General features: G+C 36.6%; 1 protein-coding gene across 2 annotated transcripts in view; it reads left to right on the top strand.

The window, feature by feature from the left end:
* The window catches only part of RAB3GAP1 (RAB3 GTPase activating protein catalytic subunit 1), a 116,546-nt gene that overhangs the window by 43,927 nt on the left and 51,157 nt on the right, over positions 1-21,462 (top strand). For both annotated transcript variants that reach the window (XM_047722510.1, XM_047722511.1), the window contains exons 6-8: positions 12,755-12,874; positions 14,311-14,476; positions 19,500-19,599. In XM_047722510.1, coding sequence (XP_047578466.1) covers positions 12,755-12,874; positions 14,311-14,476; positions 19,500-19,599 — 386 coding nt within the window. The remainder of the gene's footprint in view (positions 1-12,754; positions 12,875-14,310; positions 14,477-19,499; positions 19,600-21,462) is intronic.

The raw sequence follows: 21,462 nt of genomic DNA, 5'->3' as shown, positions 1-21,462 counted from the left end.
AAGCGAGTGAGCAAGAAAGCACAAGCATGGGGAGTAGCAGAAGGAGCGGGAGAAGTTGGGCTCGATCCTGGGACCCCGAGATCCTGACCTGAGCTAAAGGCAGATGCTTAACTGACTGAGCCACCCTGGGTCCCCTGTTTCTTGCCTTTTTAAACTGGCTAGGACTTTAATAAAATATTGAATGGGGGGCAGTGAGAGTGGACATTTTGCCTTGTTCTGATCTCAAAGGGAAAACATTTAGTCCTTTACCACTAGGTGTGCTGTTAGCTGCAGATTTATCATGGATGCTCTTTATCAGGTTGAAAAAATTCCCTTCTATTCCTAGTTTGTTGAGTTTTTATCATGAATGAATGCTCAATTTTGTCAAATGCCTTTTCTGTGTAAATTGATACGATTTTTGGATTTCTGAGTACCTTTGTCTTCCCAAGATAAACCCCACGTTTTGTGGTATAATTTGTATTTGTACATATATATAGCCAGATTTGATAATGCTGTTATTTTATTGAGGACTGTAGTACCTATATTCATGAGGAATATTGGCTCTAGTTCTTCTAAATAGTAGTTCCTACCCATTGTCTGCCTCCTTCTGCAGTTTCAGTTTCCATGGTTTCAGTTCCAGGGTCAACTGCGGTCCAGAAAGAAATGGTCTTGTAATGTATCAGAAGGTCAGTAGTAGCCTAGTGCTATACCACAATGCCTGTGTCATTCACTTCACTTGATCTAACCATGTAGACTTTTTATCATCTCACATCACAAGAAGGATGATTACAATAAGATGTTCTGAGAGAACATTCATAGAACTTTTATTACAGTATGTTATAATTGTTCTGTTTTATTATTAGTTACTGTTATTAATTTCTTACTGTGCCTAGTGTATATCTTAAACTTCATCGTATGTGTGTATAGGAAAAAGCAGCGTATGTAAGGTTTGGTACTATCTGTGGTTTCAGGCACCCACTGGAAGTCTTGGCACATGTCCCCCACTAAGAAATGGAGTACTGTACTTTATCTTGATATCAGGGAAATACTGGCCTTATAATGTGAATTGGGAAGCATTTTGTTCTGTTTTCTGGCAGAGATGATGTAAAATAGGTGTTATCTTTTTTAAATGTTTGGTGAAATTTGCCACTAAAATTATCAGGGTCTGGAGTTTTCATTTCATTGAAGTAGTAATCTCTTCTAGGTGGGTCTTAAATAGAAGTCCTAGTTCCAGTTCCTTGCGTGTACACCCATGTCCCTGAGGAGCCATTCAAAATAATACAACCTCTGTACTGATTTGGGTTGATGCAATGTCCATGTGCAATGCTTGAATCTATCTAAAGGATATAGAAGAGAACTGGTCTGTGGAGAGATTGGTGACATTGTTGAACGGATAGGCAGCTTCCTATTCCTGGTGCTTTGTTAGCAAGGACACGGTAGATGATAATAACCTGAGTGATAAGCTTATGGAATCATAGTTTCCAGATCTCACATTATTTATATTTACTGAGGCTGGGATAATTTTGGACATAGCCCATCTGGATACATGCCAGAAACCACCTCCCCTGGGCTTGGTATACCTTATCAATCTCAGAGTTACATAATTCACATTATCACTGCTGGGTTAAGGTACATGGTGTTTGCACACATAAACAGACTTTTCTTCTACAATTCTTAGTTTTTTTAATCTATCAGCATGGTCAGTTTTGCACACATCTCTGTGAGTCACATTTATAGGCTTTTAGCAGCTAAAAGGCTTATCCTATAAAATCGCAATCCCTAGTTCTTAGCTATTAGGGCCTATAACCTAGAGTTGATAATCTCCCTGGGTTTCTTCAGAGTCACCTTATGTACTCACTTCTGGCTTTCAGTTCCCTCTTTGTTTCTGTTACCCTTGTTATCTCCTTTTTTTTCCTTTGAAGTTCACCTATGTATCTAAAAAAATATTGTTAGATTTTATAAAGTGTTTTGGTTTGTTTTGGCGGGGAGGTCTATGTCAGTCTGCCATGTTGCTTCCATTTTTTAAAAAATTTGATCTTTCTTAAAGATTAGAAGGCCAGCAATCAGACTTTCAATAATTATTTGATAATTAACCATATTAAAGGCATATGTGTTTTCTTTTATCCATCAAACATTATTTTTAAACATTTACTGGGAGCGAGATACTGAGATACCAAGGATAAAATATGATCCCTGGTTTAGTAAACTTTGGTATTAGTAGGGGGCCAGATAAGGGAACAGTGGCAGCAGTATTGATAAGTGCTCTCATGGAAGACAGCACAGGGCTTGATACTCACAGGAGTTATCTTTTTTTGTTGTTGTTGTTAAGATTTTATTTATTTATTTGATAGAGAGATCACAAGTAGGCAGAGAGAGAGGGGGAAGCAGGCTCCCCGTTCAGCAGAGAACCTGATGCGGGGCTAGATCCAAGGACCCTGAGATCATGACCTGAACCGAAGGCAGAAGTGTAACCCACTGAGCCACCCAGCCGCCCCATGAAGTGTCTCTTTTTAATATAGATTAAGTCAGGAAATTGTTTTCAGAGGAGGTATTACCTCACTTGAATCCTGAGAGACAAGTGAGAATAAGCCAGGTGAAGTTAGATAAAAAGATACTCAAGGCAGAACAAGAGCATTAGTGAAGATGTTAATGCTTAAATTAGGAATTTTAAACATGCAGGTAGTTTGTTAAGCCTGGAGTGTAGCAACAGAGGGTTGAGAATGACAATAGATGAGAGGGTATCTGTATATTTTGGGCCTAATATGAAGTGGGCATCTTAAGAAGATTTCATAATGTTCTTATTTTTTTCCATAATGTTTTTAAAAGATTTCATTTATTTATATGACAGAGCAAGAGAGTGAGGGAGAGCACACAACAGGGGGAGTGGATGAGGGAGAAGCAGGCTCCATCCAGGATCCTGGGATCATGACCTGAGCTGAAGGTAGACACTTAACTGACTGAGCCACTCAGGTGCCTCCATAATGTTCTTATACTTGTTTTTTAAATAGAATTTTAAGATTATAACTGTTGCAAACTAAAATTTCACAATTTTCAAGGTTGTAAATTATCAGTCATGCTTCTTAGCACCTGAAGAATAACATACACAGAAGTGTTTATAAACATTTCCTTTTTAAAAAAACTGAAGTTAATACTAAAACAATGACATTGAAAATTTGATAACTATTATGCAAAATATTCATTTATACCATACATATACAATTAGTATGGGTTGACCCTGTTGAAATGAGATAAAATTAATGTATGATTAACTTACATTTTGGGGGCATCTAGGTGGCTCACTTGGTTAAGTGATTGCCTTTGGCCCAGGTCATGGTCCTGGGATCTTGGGATCAAGTCCCCCATTGGGCTTTCCTGCTCAGTGGGGAGACTGTTCCTCCTTATTCCTCTAACCTCCCCCTCTTCACTCCCCTCCTCCCTGCTCGTGTTCTTGATTGCTCCCTCTCTCTCTCAAATGAGTAAATTTAAAAATCTTTAAAAAAACCCAAAACATATTTAAAATCAAACTTTACAAAATAAAGTTTTGGCATTTATGGCAATACTCAGTTTTGATAGTTCATCTATCTGCATCTATTTTGAAATCTTGTAATGTCACTTTTTATATTATGCAACTGCCAGTAAGCTCTAAGCCTGTTAAGTTTTTTAAGGGTATTTTATAAAATGAATCTTTAAAAGATATGTGGGAATGATCAGTTTTTATGGTATAGGCAAGATAATTATTGTTAATGATGTGATTGTTGGCTACCTCTCTCTACCTTCTTATATACCTCTTACCTTCTAATGGTAGATTCCTGAAACCATAAGTAGAGAGAGATTTATTCCCTTGATTGTTACTCCTTATAAAATAAGTAGTCTTGGAAATGATATAGACATTAAACTAGGAGACATTTATGCCCAAATATAAATTTGTGAGATCTTTACTGAGCCGAGGTTTTAATAAGAAGGAATTGTAGGCAGGATAATGAACCTCTCTACAACCAACACATGTCCACATCCTAAAACCTGTGAATTTAGGTTACATGGCCAGAAGGGATCAAGGGAACAGATGGAATTAGGGTTGCTAATTAGCTGTGTTTAAGATTGGAAGATTTATCCTGGAATAAATCTTATTGGATTTATCCTGGAATAAATCTTACACTGGTGGGCCCAGTGTAATCACAAGAGTTCTTTTTGTTTTGTTTTGTTTTAGAGAGAGAGAGTGTGTGTGTGTGCTGGGGGATTGAGGAGGATAGTGGCGTAGAGAGAGAGAGAGAATCTTAAGCAGGGTCCATGCCTAGTGTAGAGCCCAACACGGGGCTATCACAACCCTGAGCTCAAGACGTGAGCCAGAATCAAGGGTCTGACTCAAGAGTTGGACGCTTAACTGACTGAGCCACCCAGGCTCTCCATAAGAATATTTTAATGTGGAGAAAAGGCAGAAGAGAATCAGTGTCTGAGTGGTGTAATATGAGAACTTGGCCTGCTATTGCTGGGTTTGAAGAAGGTAGCCAGGAACTAAGGAATGAGGGGAGCCTCTAGAAACGGGGAAAGGGAAGGCATGCATTCCGGCTTTTGAAACTTCCAAAAGGAACACAACCTTGCTGACCAGTTGATTTTAGCATGCTGAGACTTTTTTTTTTTTTTTTTAAGATTTTATTTATTTGACAGAGATCACAAGTAGGCAGAGAAGCAGGCAGAGAGAGAGGAAGGGAAGCCGGCTCCCTGCTGAGCAGAGAGCCCGATGCGGGGCTTGATCCCAGGACCCCGAGATCATGACCTGAGCCGAAGGCAGAGGCTTTAACCCACTGAGCCACCCAGGCACCCCATGCTGAGACTTTTGTTGCCCTTCTGACCTATAGAATTATAAGATAATAAATTTGTTTTAAGCCACCAATTTTGTGTTAATTTGTTACAGCAGCAGTATGAAAACAACACAAAAAGTGGGGCTGTAAGTGCTATATGTCTGGGAGGCTCTACTGAGATTGGAAAAATACACTGAAAGTATAGCTGGGTTTAACTCATGATGATTTTTGTATCTGTGGTTTTGCCTTTGTCTAGCCTAGTCTTTGGACCTTCAGCTCAACCACACTTTAAGGGAATAGCAGCAACAATGTAAAGAAATGGCCCACAATCTTATAAATTGCATAGTTGAATAATTATGATGGCTTTTAAAAAACAATGTATTTATTTTTATGATTTTAATGCATTTTTTTGGATGGCTTTAGAAAGAGATATGTGCAAAAGGACCTGATAGTTTTGAGAGAATGGTATTTTAGAGTAGCTCTAAGGGCCTGTAAGATGTTCTTACTCTTTCAAAAGCAGAAATGTTCAGAAGACTTCTAGTGATGGTGACATAACATAGTTGGCAGTTCCTTTTCTGCAAAAAGAAAAAAAGCATAAAACTGGAAAATATTGGCAAAACAACTATTTCAGGGTACTGAAAATTACCCAAAGGCAGACAACAAATTGAGAAGCATTTATTTTTGAAAAATCACTGGTGTTTCTTATAAGATAGATGGATACTCTGGCCCTTTTGCCTGTGACTGTTTATACCACTGCCTGTCTTTTCCCCAGTCTGTGTTGGTGAGAACTGTGGTTTTCCAGTCTAGACTGGTCATGAAAACCACCGTTCTGTTGGCAGATGAACAGGCTTGATCTGGGTAAAGGGCAAAAACCTGTAGCTCTGCCATCTAAGAGTAGTGGACTTGATTGAGCACGGATGAATGAGGAAAAGCTGTATCTGAACTAAGCTGAGGTTGTAGTTCTAGTTCAAGGCATTTGGTGGGTTAGTCAGAAATTTCATAGAGACATACTATATGTATGAGAGCCACAGAAAAGTTGAATATACTTGCTACACTTCCCTTTATCATAGGGAAACTATGTATGTGCAGGAGAGATGTAAGAAGACCCAAACTTAAGAACTGGTTGCAACTTTAAATGCACCTACACCTCTTCCCAGCAGATCAGTCAGCAGATAATGAAAGTCGCATAGTCTCAAATGTTTGAGCATATTCTTTACCTCAGTTACTGTCTTACCACAAAGCAGTATTGACAGTGGGTAGCCCCAGGGAGCCAGGCTAAGAACAATAAAATAGTTGAATAGAGACACCAATAGTTGAATATCTTGGGAAAGACAAGTTTAAATTTTACAGTTTAAATCTTGACAAGTTACTAGATACAAGCAAAGAACCCTCAGAAAAGTTACACTTGGTTTTACTATATTATCTTAATGTAGTTTTCAACAACAAAATTACTAGGTATACAGGGTCACACAGGAAAAATGTGACCCATATGTAAGTGGGAAAAAAGGTAGCAGAAATTGGGACTCTTGATGGGATTGAGCCATAACTTCAAAGTGGTTATAAGTATGTTAATAAAATTGAAGGAAGTATATTCAGAGAATTAAAAATATGCTACCAATGAGTCAAATTGGAAATCTCAGTAAACTATAATGAAGAGCCAGATGGAAATCTTAGAGTTTAAAAGTATAACTGAAATAAACTTTCATCAGATAAGCTCAAAAGCAGACCTGAGAAGTCAGAAGAAAGAGTTGGATTTGAAAGATTAATAGAAGTTTTCCAATCCAAAAAAACAGAAGAAGAATAGATAAAAATGAACAGAACTTAGGATATCTGTGGGTCAATATCAGGTGTTCCAAAGCATACAGGTAATAATGGGTGTTCCAGATGAAGAGAGAGAAAGGGGAGGGGGAAAATACTCAAAGAAATAATGACTGAAAACTTCTTAGATTTGATGAAAAAATACTTATTTATGGACCCAGGACTCTCAGTGAATCCCAGGTGGGATTAACACAGCAAACCAAATCTAGACATATTATTGTCAACTTGCTGAAACCCAAAGCAAAGAGAATCTTAAAAGCAGCAGGAGAAAAATGACTTGTCATATACAAAAGAAAAATACTATTTGGTGACAAAAACATTAGAGGCTAGAGGGCAGTGCAATGACATACTGAGTATTGAAAGAAAAAACTGTACTGAAAGAAAAAATTGCTAGCCAAGAATTCTATATCCAACAAAACTGTCTTTCAAAATATAAAGACGAAATAACAACATTGTTATATAAACAAAGGCAGAGAATTTATTGCCAGGAGACCTACCTTATAGTCAGTATTAAAGAGATGGTAACTTGGATATATAGGAAGGAATGAAGAGCATTGGAAAAACTCTAGGAAATACAAAAGGGATATCTTTTTAATTAACAAAGCTCTTAAGATTGCTTAAGCAATAATTATAACACTGTACTGTTGGGTTTATAACATGGGTAAGGGTAAGGTATATGGCAGTATTGCACAAAGGAAGAGGGGAGGAAATGGAGCTATACTGTGTAAAATTGCTAGGTTTTACCAGAATTAATCTGAATAGATTATAAGTTAAAGGTACAGATTGCAATATCCAAGGATGTCTGGGAGGATGAAACTGAAAAAAGAAATTGTCTCTCGAACACCTCCATTTTCTCAGATATATTGTACATGTTAGAAATAATTATGTCCAAGAAATCTTTTATTTATCATTACTGTTTTTGGTGATCCAGTATTTTATGCATATATTCTTTACACTATTTGAAGAAGCTCTGAATATATTTCTTTCTCTCTTTTTTTGTGGAGGAGGGACAGAAGGAGAGAGGGAGAGAATCTTAAGCAGGTGCCACACCCAGCACAGAACCTGACATGAGGCTCAGTCTTACAACCCTCATGACCTGAGCCCAAAGCAAGAGTTGGACACTTAACTGACTGAGCCACCCAGCTGTCCCTGAATATATTTCTTTCTAAAATAAGAAAGAAACTCTACATGTAACAAATGTAAAATGGTAGCAGTCAGAGTTGGTGGTGTGTTTTTATGATTTTCCTATGCAAAATAAATAACAGGCACAACAAATATAGGTTATTTGTTGTTGCTTTCAGTCTTTATTGGAGCAAGAAAGGAAAATGTATTTTAGAACAAAATAGATAAAAATGAATGATTGTCCTACCTTTCTCAGTTGGAGAATGTGATATGAAGGCACATTTATATTAAATTTAGTATTTAGCATGAACATGTGTAATCTGTTAGATAAAGCAGTTCTGTTATTAAAAATTACCATAGTGGAGGGACGCCCGGGTGGCTCAGTTGGTTGGACGACTGCCTTTGGCTCAGGTCATGATCCCGGAGTTCCGGGATCCTGCATCGGGCTTCCAGCTCCACGGGGAGTCTGCTTCTCCCTCTGACCTTCTTGCTCATGCTCTCTCTCACTGTCTCTCTCTCAAATAAATAAATAAAATCTTTTAAAAAAAAATTACCATAGTGGAATTTTTACTTGTGTTGGTATGTTTGAGTGCCTCATAAACTTAAATTATTAGAGTAGATATTGTAGGATACATAAAGATTTATTAATGAAACTTACCTTACTATTTTACTCCCTGTTCACTTTTCCCATTCTCTCCTCCTGATCCCTCCTTTTATACACACATAAAAAAGGGGGCTTAAACATCTCATACTTACTAATTTTGGGTAGCCAAGCAGGAAATCATGAGAAATATGGGATATGTCCATCTGGATATTTTATGAATATGTGTTACATGTATATGTTTTTGTGCTAATTTGAGTTGTGAAATTTTTTCATAGATTCTGCAATGCATATTCTGATATACATTTGTCTTAGCATTTCATGATTGCTTTTATGTCAGTAAACTTTTTTTAATACCTTGTTATTTTTTTGAAAAATATTTATTTGATACAGAAAGAGAGATCACAAGTAGGCAGAGAGGCAAGCAGAGATAGAGGGGAAAGCAGGCTCCCCGCTGAGCCGAGAGCCCCATTTGGTGCTTGATCCCAGGACCCTGGGATCATGACCTGAGCTGAAGGCAGAGGCTCAACCCACTGAGCCACCCAGGCACCCCATACCTTCTTATTTTTTTAATGACTGTCAAGTATCATGTAGTATGAGTGTTCTGTAATTACTTACCCATTTTTTTTCCCACTGAAGGATATTTAGGTTGTTTTTAGTTTTTACAGTTAAACTGTTACAATGAGCATCGTTACGCATAAAGATATACCTCATTTTTGTGCTTTGTTTTATTGTATTTTGTAGATACTGCCTCTTTTACAAATTGAAAGTTTGTAGCAACCCTGTGTTGAGCAAGTCTATTTCTGCAAGTCTGTTTTTCTGGTATTCACTTCTGGTCTCTGTGTCATATTTTGATAGTTCCTGTAGTATTTCAAACTTTTTCATTATTCTCTTTGTTATTGTAATCTGTGATTGCTGAAGTCTCAGAAGATTGTTAGCATTTAGTAATAAAGTATTTTTTATTTAAGATATTTATACTTTTTTTGACATAATGCTGTTGGCATACTTAATAGACTACAGTATAGTGTAGAAAATAATTTTATATGCATTGGGAAACTGAAAAAGTCATTATACATGCTTGATTTTGATATTTGCTTTATTGTGGTAGTCTGGAACTGAACCCACAGTATCTTCAAGGTATGCCTGTATAGCTTTGTGCATTTGTATGAATGTTTTTGTAAAATAGATATAAAGAAATACAATTAGTTCAAAGTTTGTGAATTTTACATTTTGATATAGCCTGCCTTTTTGTTCTCCAAATGTTTTAAAGGTTTATACCACCATCTGTGGCATGTCCCAAACTCTTGTTGATACTGGATCTTATATTGTTTTGCCAATTAAATTGGTAAACAGTGATTATCTCTTCTTTTAATTTTATTTTCCTAATCAATAAGTTGAACATCTTTGAATAGAATTCTTATCTGTTGATACTTCTTATTCTTTAAAATATGTATCAGTTTTGCTCATTTAATTTTTTTGTTATGGTAAAACAACAAAATTTACTATTTTAACCATTTTTTAAGTGTACACTGGTGTTGAGTACATTAATATTTTTGTGCAGCCATCACGAGTATTCATCTCCAGAGCTTTTCAAGCATCCCATACTGAAACTCTGTACCCATTAAATGTTAGCTCAACCCTTCATCTGCCAGGCCCTGTAACCACTGTTCTGTGTTTTGTCTCTGTAAGTTTGACTACTCTGTGTAACTCATGTAAGTGTAATCATATGGTATTCAACCTTTTGTGGCTGCCTTATTTCACTTAGCATCAAGTCTTCAAGGTTCATCTGTGTTGTAGCATGTTATCAGAAGTTCCTTCAATATTTCACTGTATACACATATCACATTTTGTGTATCCATTAGTCTATTGATAGACATTTGGATTGTTTTTGCCTTTTGGCTTTGTGGATAAGGTGCTGTGAGCAGGCATGTTCAAGTATCCCTTTGTGTCCCTGCTTTTAATTTTTCTGGGTCTATAACCAGATGTGAAATTACTGTTCATTCTGTATTTCAGTTTTTGAAGAATCACTGTACAGTTTTTCCATAGTGGCTGTATTATTTTACATTTGCAGCATTCATGCTCATTCTCATTTCCCCATATCCTTGCCAACATTTATGTGTTTTATTTTGCTTTACAGTAGCCATCCTAGTGGGTGTGAAGCCCTATCTCACTGTGGGTTTCATTTACATTTTCCTAATTAGTGATGTTGACCACATCCTTTAATGTGCTTATTTTCCTATTGTGTATATTTTTTGGACTAGTGTCTATTCATGTTCTTTGTTCACTTTTTAATCTGGTTGATGGTTTTTTGTTACTGATTTTTCTCATCTTTTAAAGGCCTCTACTTAATGTTTGCTTAGTTGAAGTCATTCTCAAGCCTCAAGTAGGTCTAGTACAGATAGTAGATCAGTGATATATATTGATCCTTCAAAGATAATAATAGTATCTGGGAAAATACATTAGAATTCAGAGAAGAGAGCATATTTAAAAGGAGCAATGGGGTAGTATTTGATGTAAATATTCAAAGAAAGTATCAGATACTGATAGAATGAGGGAAAACATTAGAGGAAACAAAGACATAGAGGACACAGTTAATTTTATTGCAAATAAACAGAAAGTTCAATTTGTCTTATTTGTTGTTATTGGGAGTATACACTGGCACAGTTTGTGTGTGTGTGTGTGTGTGTGTGTGTGTGTGTAGAGGGAGAAGATGGTTTGGCAGCAGCTATAACAGATACAGATGTTCTTTTATCCAGCAACTTAAGGGAGTTTATCCTATAGTTATATTTGTAGAAATAGATAGTAGTAATATTGTTAGCAGTGGCATAAAACTGGAGAAAGAGTACTGATGAGTAGGGGATTACCCTATTATAATCTTATTTGAGGCTAGGTTGAATACATGGATAGATTATTTCAGGAAGAATAACCAAGAACAGTTGACAGTGGTTTCACTCTAGTGTGGGTGATGGCATGGGAAAAAATGTTCACTTGTTTTGTTTTCTTTCTTCCAGGACATTAAAAAAAGAGCAAAGTATATCTTTAAAGAGCTTTAGAGCTGAAAATTCATAGCTCTCGATTCTTTCCAGTATTTAATGCCATTTCTGTATAACTAATTTTGATTTCAGGAGTAGGAGGATGGAGGCAAGATGAGAAGATGAACTAAATTTTTGTCATCTAAACAATAAATAGATTATGGGTTGGACTGTGTTTATTTATCTTTATCACTGTTTGTGGGATTTCTTTTTTTTTTAAGATTTTATTCATTTATTTGAGAGACAGAGATCACAAGTAGGCAGTGAGGCAGGCAGAGAGAGAGAGGGGAGGAAGCAGGCTTCCTGCTAAGCAAAGAGCCCAATGCGGGGCTCGATCCCAGGACCCTGGGATCATGACCTGAGCCGAAGGCAGAGGCTTTAAATCACTGAGCCACCCAGGCACCCCTGTTTGTGGGATTTCTTGAGAACGTTTGTAAATATAAGCCTTCACAACTCTACATATCCAGCGTTAAAATAAATTAGGCAAATGGGTAGTGCCTTTCATAAATTAATTTTAAAAATATTAGATAAAAATACATTTAGTAGGAGTGACTAGAATAGGAATTTTCAATAGGCAAAATCACTAACATGACCTTATATTTTTGTAAAGTTGGCCACAAATTTGTGGTATAAAGGACTTGACAACTAAATGAGAGGTTTTCATTTTTGTAAGATACTGTACCAACAGTAAGCCATTCTCTGATTATTTTGTGACTCCTATCAGCTGTGTGTTATTGAGCAAAAGAATATAAGAATTTGTTGGAGCACCAGCGTGGCCCAGTCATTTAAGCATTGACTCTTGATTTTGGCTCAGGTCATGATCTCAGGGTTGGGAGATTGAACCCTGCTTCAGGCTCAGTGCTGGGGGTGGAGCCTGCTTAAAATTCTCTACCCCTTCTCTGCTGCTCCCCCATCCTCTCTTCCCTTCTGTTAAAAAACAAAACAAAACAAAAAACAACAATATAATAATAATCCCTTAATTGAGTAAACCACGTTTTCACATTTAGTTAGTACAAATACATGATGGCTGATAATTATCTTCCTCCCATTTGGGGAATCTTTCCATGTCAGTGGACTTAATGTTATCGGCTAATTAAAGCAAGATTTCAGTCTTGGAAACTTAACTTTAAGGCAGAACTGTTAATGCTTTTTCTTTTGTGATTTTAGCAGATTGCTTTTAATTTTTCAAGAATTGAGAGGAATTAGGTGAATAATGGAAGTCTTTTACTAAATGAAGGAAATTCATGTTATTTGTCAGTTCAGTTGCCATTGAAAAAAAAGAGAAACACCTGTATCTTAGACATGACTTGCTAAACTTCATGGAAATTTTTTCAAGTTTTTCAAACAATGGTTTTGTATTCTGAAGTTTTCTCTGTTTAATGGCAGTAATTCTTTTTTTAAAGGTATGGACTCCGGGAATTTGTGGTGATTGCCCCTGCTGCAAACCATGATGCAGTTCTCAGTGAATCTAAGTGCAATCTTCTTCTAAGTTCTGTGTCTATTGCTTTGGGAAACACTGGCTGGTAGGTGGACATTTTGAAAAACCTAGACCATGAATTAAAAACTATTTTTAATTTTAATTTATGAAGGAAAATGGTTCCTAAGTTAGATTTTTTAAAAATAAATTCTTATTGTTCCTACTTGTGCATTATTATATTAGAATACCATATAGAAGGACAAACTCAAAACCTTTAGTGAGTGCATTTCTAAAGGGAAATTTACTGAAATAGTCAATGAATATTTGAAATGAAGAGTAAATTGTGCTCTTTTTGTGTTTTGCTTCAAATGTTTAGTTTATTTAAATTTTACAAAATCTAATTTTCACACTTAAAAATGGACCCTTGTCAACCTCAACTGAGATTGCCCATGTCAGATGACTCAAACTTTTTGCTGCTTTGTGTATGTCCACAAATGACTGAAAGTGCTTAGAGTATTGATTTTGGGGTTACAGATAAATATTAGGAAGTAGGCTTATTTGCAAATATGCAAATCTGTGAATAATAAGGATTGCCTCTATCTTCAAATGATAAAGTAAAAAATACCACTAATGTTGGTTTGATTTGTATTGTTTCATATCTGTGGATCATATTTTATTTTGCCTTTGAAAGGCTAATATAATACTGATGCTGGCAGGCCTGATCTGGACCCAGAGAGGGTCCCTCAGGACCATCCGAGGGGTTCCCTGGATGTATGCAGGATAGAAATCAAATGTTAGCTAGCAGGAGATGAAAGCAGTGTTTATTAAAGGCATAGAGAGAGTGCAGGGTGAGTATCTGAGAGACTCAGGAAAGGAGGAGGTCTCATCTTTGCTGGGGTCTGGGGTTTCTGTTGAGGATCATGGTCTCGTGTATGTGCCCTCTTAGGCATCCAGGAACTGGCTAGAACAAATGTGAGGGCCCTGTGTTATTCCTTGGAGCCAGGGTGTCTGGGCATGGAGATGCCTAGTGCTAGTGGTCCAGAATGTGCATATGATAGCTTTGTCTGGTCATTCTCACCTGGTCCTTCCTTAAATGTTATCTATTCTAGAGAAACCATTAACTCCCTGTCTCTTACAAGGAGGACATAAACTACTGAGGCATGTGTAAAGTAGGGGTGCAGCTCCTAGCAAGAATAGAAGCAGGAAAAGGAGAAAAAAGACTTTTGTGGAGTCCTTCAGTTTCCCTATCTCAGTATGATCGTTTTTATTCAAGAAAATTTTCATTGTGCCTTTTTTTTTACTTTCAGCTATTATAAAACAATTTTCTGAATATAAAGTGCCATTAGATGATCATTTCTTAAGCTTATTAGTGTAAGGAGAAAAGAAACTAACAGTGTCTCTTATAAATATAAGTCTCATGAGTGATCCTTGCTTAGTGTTTTTAAATATTTGAGATTAAAATAATGGGGAAATCTTTAGTTTTAGGAATTACTCAGTGTTTAGTGAACTTAAAGTCTATTCCTATTTAATTATGTCTTACAGCCAGGTGCCACTCTTTGTGCAAATTCATCACAAATGGCGAAGAATGTATGTGGGTGAATGTCAGGGTCATGGTGTCCGAACTGATTTTGAAATGGTTCATCTTCGGAAAGTGCCAAATCAGTACACTCATTTGTCAGGTCTGCTGGATATCTTCAAATCAAAGATTGTAAGTTTGTATTGATATTGTCAGTCTTCTCTGGGATCCAGATGAAAGTGGCAATTTGGTAATTTTATTGAGTATGTAGAAACATTAATGTAGTTATGTGAAAGAAAGATGTAATTGACTATGTATGTTCAAAGAAACAGTATGCAGTTAGATTTTTAGTGTGCTAATGCTAAAGAACAACTAATTAATTTTGTTCAGTTTGTTAACATTTACTTACTATGTTACCTCTTTCTACTCTTCTCTAATAGTAAAACAGATGACCCTTGAACAATACAGGGGTTGGGGCCTTAACATTGCACCTCCCCTGTGCAGTCAAAAATATACTTTTAATGTCTGACTCCCCCAAAACTTGATTATCATTAGCCTGCTTTTGACTGGAAGCTACACCAGTAACATAAACACTTGATTAACATATATTTTGTGTGTTATATATCATATTCTTAAAGTAAGCTGGAGATAATAAAATGTTACTAAGAATATCGTAAGGAAGAGAAAACATATTTATAACACTGTACTGTAAAAAGCTCATCTGTGAGTGGACCTGCATAGTTCAGACCCATGTTCAGGGGTCGACTGTTGCCACCCTTCCCAGACGAGTGTGCTTCAGGTAGCTGCCTCTTCGGGATTTTCCCTGTGAGCTCCTTGACGCCTCAACACTTTTGGTTCTGAATTGTCTCCCTCCCCACCCCAAATCTTCATTTTATTTGATTTTTAGAATTAACGTGGCTTATATTTTATGACTGAGAGCAATAAGGCTAAATGGAAGGTACTTAGACCATTCTTGGTGTTCCATAAAAACACTACCACAGAGATAAGGAGGACTTACCTGTGTTACTCTGGAGGAAGAAGATTAGGATTTAAGTCGAGGAGCTGTTAGAAAGAGAGCAAAGCCAGATGAGGGTCTTCCACTTAGAGAAATATTCCTTACAGGCTTAAGCTGACCCCCATCTCACTGAAGTGATCATACCAAACAGATGGCAGGTGTCTTCTGGTCTGACACATTGAACAGAATATATTATCACCTGCATTCTGTTCCTGTCTGAAGTGTTTAACACAAGTCAGCACGTGCAGGAACAGTCTCATATTTCCAGACTGAGCCATATTTTGCAAAATAACTGGCTTAGACCCTTCAAAAAAGTCAGTATCATGATTGGCAAAACAAAGATTGGTAGCTGTTTAAATTAAGGAAGACTAAAGTGACATAACAGCTAAATGCAATGCAAAATCCTTGATTGGATCCCTGACCAAAACAAAATAGCCAAAAAGGATATGATTGGGACAATTTTAGTATGGACTATATCTTAAAAAATAGTGTCAGTATTACAATTCTTGAGTATGACAGTTGTTTTATGGTAATTACATATATTTTACAGAGTTCCAGGTATGTATGTAAATTTTTTTCAAAAACTTTGACAAGCTTTAAGTACTGCTTCATTCTATATGTGTTTTGAGAAATATTTGAAAAAGGTAAGTATGTATATATTTCTGTCCCATTTGTTTCCCTTTACTCTCTCACCAGAAGTTTTTAATTGTATATTTTTACATCAGGTTTCTGGTCAAATCAGGTTTCTAGTCAGATGCAAATATCAATACTTTATTCCTTCTTCAAAAACATTAGTAAACATTACTTCCTTGGATCTTTTATGTCCCTTATGTAGCTGAACTTCTCTTTACTGAAACTAGGGATCACGTTGATCTGTGAAGCCTAACTTAAATGATGACAGTCTGCTAGTTGTACTTCCAGTGAAAAGTGTTCTTAATCAGTTCATTACATCATCTGGCAGAGCTTTCACAAAACTCACTCACCTAGATATGAAATATCCCTCAAAATTATTATTTTTTTTTTTTAAAGTAGGTTGCACGCACAAAGTGGAGCTTGATCTCATGACCCTGAAATCAAGAGTCGTGTTCTCCACTGACTGAGCCAGCCAGGTGCCCTGCAAAATTGATTTGATAAGAGTTGAACTTAAAATAATTGAGAGTTGTTTGGGTACTTTAGGGGTTTTACATAGCTAAAGCTACCCAGTATGTAACTCTTCTGTTACATATCTCTAAAGCTATCTTTATAAAAATTACTGTTTAACACCTGCTTGCAATGTTCCATAATACTAACCATTCACTGGAAGTTTATTTCATTTTTGCAAAGATCTAATTTATTAGAAAAGGTTTCCTTCTGGGGTGCCTAGGTGCCTCAGTTGGTTAAGAGTCTGCCTTTAGCTCAGGTCATGATCCCAGAGACCTGGGATCAAGTCCTGGATCGGGCTCCCTTGCTCATGTTCTCTCTCTCTCTCTCTCACTCTCTCAAATAAATAAATCTTAAAAAAAAAAAAAAAGGCTTCTTTCTGGTAGGGGTGGGGAGGTCAGTTTTGCCCTTTGGGGTACATTAAATTTAAATTCTGCCATAATCCTCTAAGTTTGTGAAAATTCATACTCTAGTCTTTTTTCATTTAGACATTCTTCTTTCAGATGTTCTTTAAATATCATGTTTTTATACTCTTGAATGTTGATTTGGATATTTGTCTATTTTGGAACTATATTCCTTTATGTTTTGTGGAAATTTTGTTTGCAGGCTCTTTTTGAATGAATGTTTTATCTAAAATTTTTAACTTTCTCTCCCATCCTCCCTTGTGGCTCTGTAATTGTGGTTGCTCCATACCTGCAGAAAATTTCAGAACTCGGTTTTAAAATGGTGTTTGGAGACTTTTGTTCTGTGGTGATATTAGGAGTGTTACGTATCTGGTTTTGGAATTATTGGATTGCTTGCTTAGATTATGAGAGTACTCCCCCCCACTCACTCAGTAACTTTCCCCACCCTATAACTTCTAGCAAAGCTAACTGTACCAAGCAGGTGTGCCTGCCCTAGTGTTTGCCTTAAGAGTCCTGCAGGGTACCTGGGTGGCTTAGTCGGTTAAGCATTTGCCTTTGGCTCGGGTCATGATCTCTGGGTCCTGGGATCAAGTCCTGCATTGGGCTCTCTGCTCAGCGGGGAGCCTACTTCTCCCTCCCTCTGCCTGCTGCTCTGCCTACTCGTGATGACTCTCTGTCTCTCTCTCTGTGTCAAATAAAAAAATAAATAAAACCATTAAAAAAAAAGAGTCTTGCAGTGCACTCACTCTGGGCAGAGTTGAACTTGCAGTTCCACTTAATACAGTCTGTAATCCTAGGCTGTCATTGCCTTCTTCCATATCCAGAATTCAGCAGGCATGTGCCTTAAGCCCCACTTAAAACTTGGGATTTTGTGTACCTTTTCAAGGGCCCAGAAAGATGTATTTATGTCATGTTTGATCCTAGGTATTCCTTTCTGGTTATCTCTTCTATATTTATCTGTGTTGCTGTGTAACTGGAGCAGAGGTTATGTGTCAAAGCAACTTTGTTACAGTTTTTAGACTATTTGTATCTTATGGGTGAACACTCATTTAACATCCTCACTTGACTGAGAGGTCTGTTATTCCTGACCAGCCGGAATCTTACCTTGCTTGTCTAGGACACAGCAGTCCAAAACTGAATTATCTTTTTTGGTGGCAGCCACCTTGTATTTTGACTTTAGATTGAGTTTGTATTTGGTTAAAACTACTAGTGAGGGGTGCCTGGGTGGCTCAGTGGGTTAAAGCCTCTGCCTTCGGCTCGGATCATGATCCCAGGGTCCTGGGTTCGAGCCCTGCATCGGGCTCTCTGCTAAGCCGGGAGCCTGCTTTCTCCTCTCTCTCTGCCTGCTTCTCTGCCTACTTGTGATCTCCGTCTGTCAAATAAATAAGTAAAATCTTAAAAACAAACAAACAAACTACTAGTGACATCTATAGATGCTGGTACTGAGTAATGTATCTTTCTCCTCCTGATCAGCAGTATCAGCAACACCTGGGAACTGGTTGGATATGCAGAATACTCTTGAATTCATAGTTTATCATGATCCATAGGTGATTCATTTCATATTTAAGTCCTATTCCACATTAATGTAGGTTAACTATTATTAAGGCAAGCTGAGATCATAGGATGTTTAGATGATATTAATTTTCATGATTTTTAATGAAGGTAAAGATGAATCTAAATTTTCTGTTAACTGATTCATTGATATATTTTGCATGAATGACCATTTGTCTTAGTCTAAAATTATGGTTAAATATTCAAGACTGGCTTTAATTTGAGTTTATTTTCATTTAAAAGAAGGAAAAGACATCATCTCCTACTTTATAATAGTTTCACTTATTTAAAAAATGAATCAGATTTTTTTCAGATTTTTTTTCACATTCATTATGGCTGAGCAGAATAGTAAGAAATAATATATTATCTTTTTTAAAATTAATATATAATGTATTATTTGCTTCAGGGGTACAAGTCTGTCAATCATCAGTGTTACACAATTCACAGCACTCACCATAGTACACACCCTCCCCAGTGTCTATAACCCAGCTACCCTATCCCTACCCTGCAACCCTCCAGCAACCCTCAATTTGTTTCATGAGATTAATAGTGTTTTATGGTTTGTCTCTCTCCCAATCCCATCTCGTTTCATTTTTTCCCTCCCTATCCCCCACGGCCCCCTGGCCTGCCTCTCAAATTCCTCATATCAGAAGGAAATTATATTTGTATAATTGAAATTGTTAAAAATATTTTGAAGGAGCATTTGTTTTGTTTCCAGGTAGCGGTTAATTTATTTATTTGTTTTTAAAAAGATTTATTTATTTTGGAGTGAGAGCAAGAGTGCCAGTGAGCATGAGCTTGGGGAGGGACAGAAGGGGAGAGAGAGAGGGACAGGCGGCCTCCATGCTAAGTGGGGAACCCAGGGATCTGACATGGGCTTAATGCAGAGCTGGGCCCAGGACACAAGGGGCTCAATCTCAGGATCCTGAGATCATGTTCTGAGCTGAAATCAAGAGTCAAGAGGCTTAACACTTGACTCACATATGCGGTCCTCCAGTTAGTAATTTAAATGGCTTCATGTTCATGTAATTTGCTCTCTGGCATTATTTTTGAAACACTTTTTTTTTTAAAGCTATATGATATTGTCTTTGCATTTATTTCCTAGGGATGTCCTTTAACTCCTTTGCCTCCAGTTAGTATTGCTATTCGCTTTACGTATGTACTTCAGGATTGGCAGCAGTATTTTTGGCCTCAGCAACCTCCAGGTGAGATAATTTAAGAGTATATTTAATATAAATGGGAAAGAAAATATATTCAGAAACTAAACTTATTTAACAGTGTGTTTCAAGTATCTTAAATTTGAAATGTTTGTAATTCATTCTAAATGCAGTATTGCTGATTTCATTGCCTTTATCATTTTTTTCTCTTGAAAACAAGCTCTGAAGTTTGTTCTAGAGACAGCATTACTCTATATGTGACAATCTGTCTTTGAAAGCTAACATTATTTATAAAGCATCCCCCTGCTGTGGAACATCATGTGCTGCAAATTAGTATGTACTGAATGATTAAAATGTCTGTTTTTAGACTGTAATAACAGAAGCCACCCTCATAAGCTGAGAACCTTATGGAAAGTAGAGATTGAAGAAGAGTGCTAAATGAGGAAAGCAGAAAAGAGAAAAAATTTGTATATACATATATACTTATGATGGGTAGAGCTCTAGAATATTTTACTTTAACTTTCTTTTGATGTAATTAAAATCAATTTACCTGCTTAAGCCATAAAGCAATATATACTAATATACGGATTCATTCAGTAATCATTAATTATTAGCCTGTAATGGGCTGATGTTTGGGCTGCAGGTGTAAAGAAGACATTACCTAAGTTGTAGAAAAGTTCACTCTATGGACATATAGCCTAATTAAGTGAGGGTTTGGTTCCTGGGTGTTTCTCTCACATAGAAGTATAATTATATTCAAGTATATCTAATAAGAAATGTAATACAAACTTATAAATAATTACACGGATTTTACTAGCCTGAAAACATTTTTTCACTCTACCTCCCTCAGAGAAAAATAAATCAGAATAAAACAATATTCTTTACTGTTTTTGTTCCAAGTAGTTGGTTATTTATAGGATGGAAAATCGGTAGTTTTGGAATGATATTAGAATTAATGTAGTACATCCTTAGCCTTTGGTAGTTATATATGCTGTCAGTATTTTATTTATGTACCACAGAATAATTTGAAATTCTAATGTACAATACAAGAATTACAACTAAAGTATAGCAAAGGGAAATAAAAGCTAAGCTGAGAATAAAAATAGAAGAAAGACTCAAATGTTCATTTTGGTAATTTTAGTTTCCAGACAGTACCCTCTAGATAATTTGTAACCAGCTTCTCAGTGAAAGTTTCAATTCCTGCTCTCCTTTTCTTTTTTCGAAGGCTATTCTCTTATTAGTCAATTTAAAATATGTCCCAGGATGACACAGTCTATAGTGATCTAAGAGGAAGCCCAAGAGCCAGAATGTTAGCATTATAATTTTGATTGCCAGTAAGTCCTCTTGCCAATTCTTTTTAAAAGGTGAACAAGATATTAATAATCTTCTTCACTGATTTGAAGACTATAAATTTTTACTATTTTCTCCTATAAAGGAAAGAAAGGGATTTGAACATGTAATATGGGACACACACGGTGCTTGGCATTTTATATATTTTTTCATGTAATTATCACTTATCTGTGAGATAGGTGTTAATGTTTCTTAGAGAATATATGTGTCTTAGAGAACGTAGGTAACTGGCCCAGGGTTACATGATCATCAAATGATAAAGTTTGCTTTCAAACACTGGTCAAACTCCAAATCCCATGATACTTTCATTCCACAGTGCTGCTTCTGAACTTTGTGGGTGTGTGGTGTTTTCTTTTGTTTTGTTTGTTTTTTTGAGAGGGAGAGAGAGAGAAAAGAGAGAAAGAGAATGGAGGGGCAGAAGGGGAGAAAGCATCTTAAGCAGGCTCCACTCCCAGCATGGAGCTTGCCATGGGGCTCAGTCTCACAACCCTGAGATCATGACCTGAGCTGAAATCAAGAGTCGGATGCCTAACTGACTGAGCGACTCTTATGCCCTGCTTC

The sequence above is a fragment of the Lutra lutra genome, chromosome 3 (genome assembly GCF_902655055.1).
Source record: "Lutra lutra chromosome 3, mLutLut1.2, whole genome shotgun sequence".
NCBI classification, from domain to species: domain Eukaryota; kingdom Metazoa; phylum Chordata; class Mammalia; order Carnivora; family Mustelidae; genus Lutra; species Lutra lutra.
Note: the sequence above shows the minus strand (reverse complement) of the source record. Positions and strands in the feature narration are given on the sequence as shown.